Below are 6075 nucleotides of genomic sequence, written 5' to 3'. Positions count from 1 at the left end.
TATGAGTGCTCTGTTGAGTGCAACACTTTATATGTCTATTAATTCAATCTTTTTAATTATGTTGTTCATATCTTCTGATTCTTGTCTATAAGATCTATCCATTATTTTGAGGTGTGTTAAAATCTCCACTACACTGGGAAATTCATTTTTCTTGTAGTTCTGTTGAATTTTGCTTTTTGTATCTTAAGGACGTGTAATGATGTCCATGCATGTTTAGAATTATAAAGTCCAGGGGATCCTGGTGGCTCAGTCGGTTAAGCATCTGCCTTCAGCTCAGGTCATGATCCCAGAGTCCTGGGATCGAGTCCCACGTCAGGCTCCCTGCTCAGCTTGGAGCCTGTTTCTCCTTCTGCCTCCCTCTGTTCCTTTTCTCTCTCTCACTCACTCTCTTTCTCAAATAAATAAAATCTTAGGAAAAAAAAAAAAAAGGGGGGCGCCTGGGTGGCACAGCGGTTGGGCGTCTGCCTTCGGCTCAGGGCATGATCCTGGCGTTATGGGATCGAGCCCCACATCAGGCTCCTCCGCTATGAGCCTGCTTCTTCCTCTCCCACTCCCCCTGCTTGTGTTCCCTCTCTCTCTGGCTGTCTCTATCTCCTGTCAAATAAATAAAAAAAATCTTTAAAAAAAAAAAAAAAAAAAAAGGAATTCTGAAGTCTTAGGGTCCTGAATTTATCATTATTTAGTAACCTTCATTTACTCTTAGTCTGATGTTACCAGCTTTCTCCTGATATATTAGCCTGACATGTTTTTCCATCCTTTTACATTTTTCTATGCTCTTGGTTTTAAGAATGTCTCAAAAATAGCATATGGTTGGATTTTGTTTCCTTGTCTATATTACATTGTTTTTTAAAACTGGAGACTTTATTCAATTTACATTTATTGTAGTTACTGAAATATTTACATTTATTTTTTACCATATTATTTGTGATTTCTATTTGTTTCATTATTGCTTTCTTTTCTGTATTTTCATATGATGCTTTTTTTCTAATTTTATTCTATTTCTCTATTAACTTAGAAATTAAAACTCTCTTAGTAGTTATTTGAGATGTTTTAACTTGAGTACTTAAAAGAAATAAGCTTAATCCATATTTTTACCCTTTTAGCAAACAATACAAGGACGTTGGAAAACTTTCACTCCAATCATCGCCCCACCCTTCCCACTTCCAAATTATGATTTTGTTGTCCTGGATATTATTTCTATCTTGCTTTACTTTATTAACCACACAAATTATGTATTTTTATTATTACTTTGTTACTTTTTTAGTTTTAACCACTTATTTGCCAATTTCTTTGCTCATCGTTCCTTCTTGTATCAGGGAGTATTTTCTGTTGGTGGTAAACTCCAGATTTTTTTTGTCTGAAAATGTCTTGAATCAGATAGCCAGGTTCAGATCCTAGCTCTACCTTTCCTTAGTCACGTGACCCTAGATAAGTACCTTAACCGCCGGGATCTTTGGTTTACTAATTTGTAAAACTGAGTTTCTTCCTTTGCTGGGAGAGACAAGGCTCAGAAGGAAGATGCAATAAGCAGCTCCTGAGATGAATTCTCTGAAAGGGTGCCAAGATCCAAAACACAACAAAACAAACACTATAATCACCTTCCTGAGTGTTTGATACTCTCATAGGGAAGACAAGATTAACACATATTGAAAAGAAATTAATAATATTCCTGTGTACTTGAGGGTTAAGTGTATGGCTCTTTCAAGTCAGCGCTTTCAAGGCCAACGAAATGGTTGGCTCCTAAGAGCTTATGAAGGAGACTTAGCAGAAGACAGTGCTTACCTGGATGTCAGTAGCTTATTAGCTGCTCAACCATCTAGTCTCGACAGGCAAATCCAATGTGAATACTTCAGAGTTTCTAAAAGAAAAAGAGTAAAAAAAAAAAAAAATTAAGGCTTTCAAAAGAGTAGCAAAGTAAGTATTCATTAAACACCTGGCATATACAGGGCCAAACACTATAAAATATTAAAGACAATAAAGCTTCTGCCTACAATGAACTTATAGGAGTTAGAAAGAGAATGAAAGTCAGTTAACAAAGAAGTACGGAAGAGAAAAAGACAACTACAGACTACAATACTACCATATAGGAAGGTGCTAACTTGATACAAATAATGTATGTGGTAGGGTTCAATATAGGTTGCATATTGTTTTCTAGATTCCTCTTGTGTTGAGATCTGCAGACTGAACATGATTAAAAATCAATTGTAATTATACCTTTTTCTCCAAGGAATTCCAGAGCCATAGATTTGTGCAGAACAGTCAGAATAACCATTATTCTAAATAATACTACCGTTATTTTGTATATTGATTAAATATAAAATGAAATTCAAATATATTGAGCCTTATGTAAATACATAAATTTGTAAGGTAGCTAATTTTTTAGTGCATGGCTAGTAGTTTACATGTACTAGGTACTTTCTCAGACATTATCACATTCATGTTCCCTAAATGCTAAGATGTTGGTTGTATCTACAGAGAAGCTCTATCCTACAGAGAAGTAAATACATATTTAAACCACTTGATCCAAGTTTTTCATCTGTAGAATAACACACACTGTTCTAAAAACTATCTCATTATATTTTTAATTAATGGAAACGAATTCATTTCAGTTATAACAGAATAATTTTTTGATCTACTAAAACCAAACAGTAAATCACCATTAAAAGCTGTATATAACAGCTTCTAAATACCCACATCATGTTTTTTGTTTTGTTTTGTTTTTTCAGAGCACGCACATGTGCAAGGGTGGGAAAGGGCAGAGAGGTGGAGAGAGACAACCTTAATCGGGCTCCACAACCAATCATGTTTCTATTCTAATGCTAGGATGGACCTGTATGTATTTATGATTTTATGGTTAATATATAATTATAGTAACAGGCAATTTTGGGTTCCTAGGGACAAAACAAGAAAAATACATTTTGGAATATGTAATACAGACCATTCCTCTATTCAAAAGTACACTGGGGGAAAAGAGAACAAATAGATGATAAGGATCATTGACAGCTGGGAACAGATTCAAGATACTATTTAAATAACTAAGGAAATCAAGTTATTATCTCACAAATTGTTGTGATTTACATGAGTCTTGTACCAGCAAGCCTGAGCTCAAACATTTGATCTTGATATAACCCAGCCTTGTGTCTATTATTCATGTATACTCCCAAACTGCCTCTCTAACACTATATTCAACCTTTCATGTATCAGCAGATGACTATTAACTCCAGTCTATGGCTGCCAGTAATAGGCCTGACTCTGCCAAGGTGAGAGTTTTTGTGGGAGCATGTAGGTAGAGATACAGTTTCCCACACTGCTCTGCTCACACTCCCAATGTTAGCCTTGTTGCCACTGCCAACCCTGCCCCTTCTTGGCAAAGCAAAGAACTTTGAGGAGTCCTAGGACTGAAGGCCTAGGGCTTGCTTGTCTCTTCCAAATTGGCATCTTTTAAGGAGCACAACATAACCAGTCCCCTGATAATCCTCATCTGGGAAGAGTGGGATGGGAAGAGGCAAGAGTAAGTGGGTAGGAGTGGCTTCCCCATTCAGCTCCAGCTGTGGGTTTAAGGGGGAATGACCATTTCTCTCTCTTTTAGAGCTTTGGCCACATTCCCGTGTGAGGTAGTAGAGCTTTGGCCTGGGTACATTGGCAAAAAAAAAAGGGGTACCACCTGGTGGCACCTTAGAGTACCTCGCTATCTTGATTGTATGGCTTTTATGTGTGTCAGTTCTAAGAACTGTCTTGCCAATATATTACCTTAAAAATTTTTACAAATAGTAGTTTGGAGACTGTGCTCAAGAGATCAACTGTCTAACTTTGGGCCAAAAGGCTTCCCTAAGGCAAGAAATGTCTGAGTCAACTTTGTTTCAGGGTCATTAAAGGCTACCCTAGGGTCCCTGGGATGGGGTGGTCTGGGTCATCAGGAAGCAGTAATGACAGGAACAATTATGAAGGTTTTTATGGTTTTTAGCACTCTAGGAATGAATGCCTCTTATGTTTCACCTTAAGACTTTTTAACATTTTTCCTTCAAACACATTTGCAGAAGGCTTTATGTAAAAAAATAGGAGACAGTCAATATCTAATAATACTAAAGACCAAGTTATTCCACAGCTTTGATCAAGAGGCCAGGCCCAAGAATATGTTCTGAGGATGCATTCTCTTTGAATTTAAAATACATGCACAAAAAACCCTGGTACAATAACGGATGAGGGCATTTAATAGTATTCAATCTTCCAACGATCTTACAAGAAAAGTAACCATGCCCAGTGTCATATACTGGAAAATGGCAGAGCTGGTATACATGCAAAGTAGAGTCACCGCTTAACCATTGCACTAAAATAAAATGTCTGATTAACTGTTGACATGTACTGGAAGTTTAGAGCTTTACAGATATTTTCTCCTTTAATACTTGCAACAGTGACAGGATCTGTCCATGTTAATATTCTCATCTTACAATGAGAAAAAAAAGCACAGAGAAATTATGTAACATTCATGGTCTGTAAAGAAGTGGTCATGAGAGAGTTGAACCTAGGGAATCAGATGGGCCCTGTACCTGGACCCTATGCCTAAAGGCAACAGAAAAAATGTTAAAATAATCCCCAAGTGAGAAACGATGATAAAACGCTAGTAGACACTGCCGGCGTATGCATATGCGCAAGCACACACACAGGATATAAAAAAAGAGTTTGTAAAGGGTGTCTATTCACTTAGATCACATTTCAGTAATTAGGACACATACTGTCTTGATTTAGGCTGCTGTAACAGAATATCATATAGACTGGTGCTATAAACAACCGAAATTTATTTCTGACAGTTCTGGAGGCTGGAAATGCGACAGCAGGGCGCAGGCATGGCTGAGAGCTGGTGGGAGAATTCTTCTGGGCTGCAGCCTGCCCTTTTCTCCTAGTATCTTCCCTCACAGGGCAGACAGGGAGAGAGCTCAACGGGGTCTCTTTTATAAGGGCACTAATCCCATTCAGGAGGGCTCCACCCTTGTGGCTTAATCACCCTAAGGCCCCACCTCCTAAACCTGGGAGGTTAGGATTTTTAACATATAAACTGGGTGGGCAGGAGGCACACAAACAGTCCACAATACATACTTCCATGCCTCCTATTTAAAATTATAGTGACCCCCCCCCAAAGCTGGTCGATCCTATGAACTCCCAATTACAAAATGATCAATTGCCATAAACTCTTAAACGTCCTGAGCGTTTAGATAAAGGCTTTATGCATTCTGGTTTCTTCTTCCAAAAATAACTAAAAACCGTAGCCCTTTCAGGCTGTCCTATTTACTCTCACCTCGTCATTTTCGCAGGAAAGTGATCAACAGCCTCTGACAAAGGCCGTCTGCTCCGAGGCCTTAAGAACCCCGCGGAAGACCGGCGCTGTGGCCTTGCAGAGTTGGGGTGGGGGCAGAAGACCCAGAGGGAGGCGGGAAGGAGGAGGGGGAGTCCCGGGAGCTCGGCCTCCGGGCGAATCCCCTGCCAGGCTCCGTTTCCGTAACCTGCCGAGGGGTGAGATGAAGAGGCAAGGGGGAGAGAAAGCGAGGAGGAGACATAACGAGAAGGGCCAGAGGCTCGGGAGGCGCGGCGACCGCAGTACCTCAGAGCTCGGAGGCCCGCGGGAGGTGCCCTCAGCGCCGCCGCCGCGGACTCCGCCGCTTCGGGCGGGCAGGTCTTCCCGGGCGGCGGGGCAGGAACGGTAGAGTCCCGGCAGGCTCGGGTCTTTCCCCCGACGTCGCCAGCCAACAGGCCGGGGCCGGGGCGGGTCACGCCTCAGCCCCCGACCGCCTCGGTGGGCCCGAGCGAGGGGTCCCGGCGGCGCCGCCACTCGGGGTACGGCGCTTATTGTTCCGGGAAGCCGCCGGCAGGATCGGGCCGGCCAACCCGCCCCCGCCTGGGGTCGCCCGGCAGTTGCCGGAGCGCCGACTGGCGGCGGACGCGCGGCCCGTGCGTGTCCCTTTAAGAGGCCGGGCCTCTGAGGCGGAGGGGCTGGCGGCGGGGTGCGCGTCGCTCCCCGTGTGAGTGTGTGGGGGAGAGAGCGGCGGGCAGGCGGGCGGGCGCCGGAGGGAGGGAGGGAGG

The 6075-nt window shown here is 42.4% G+C and overlaps 1 protein-coding gene across 1 annotated transcript in view; it reads right to left on the bottom strand.

The window, feature by feature from the left end:
- Positions 1 to 1782: 1782 nt before the first annotated feature.
- LOC105236937 (atherin-like) overlaps positions 1783 to 6075 on the bottom strand; it is a 6833-nt gene continuing 2540 nt past the window's right edge. The window contains exons 3-4 of the mRNA XM_034657204.1: positions 5597 to 5953; positions 1783 to 1858 (exon numbers count right to left, since the gene is read on the bottom strand). Coding sequence (XP_034513095.1) covers positions 1850 to 1858; positions 5597 to 5953 — 366 coding nt within the window. The 3' untranslated portion in view covers positions 1783 to 1849. The remainder of the gene's footprint in view (positions 1859 to 5596; positions 5954 to 6075) is intronic.

The sequence above is a fragment of the Ailuropoda melanoleuca genome, chromosome 4, assembly GCF_002007445.2.
Source record: "Ailuropoda melanoleuca isolate Jingjing chromosome 4, ASM200744v2, whole genome shotgun sequence".
Lineage (NCBI taxonomy): Eukaryota > Metazoa > Chordata > Mammalia > Carnivora > Ursidae > Ailuropoda > Ailuropoda melanoleuca.
This window is presented reverse-complemented; position numbering and strand designations above follow the sequence as displayed.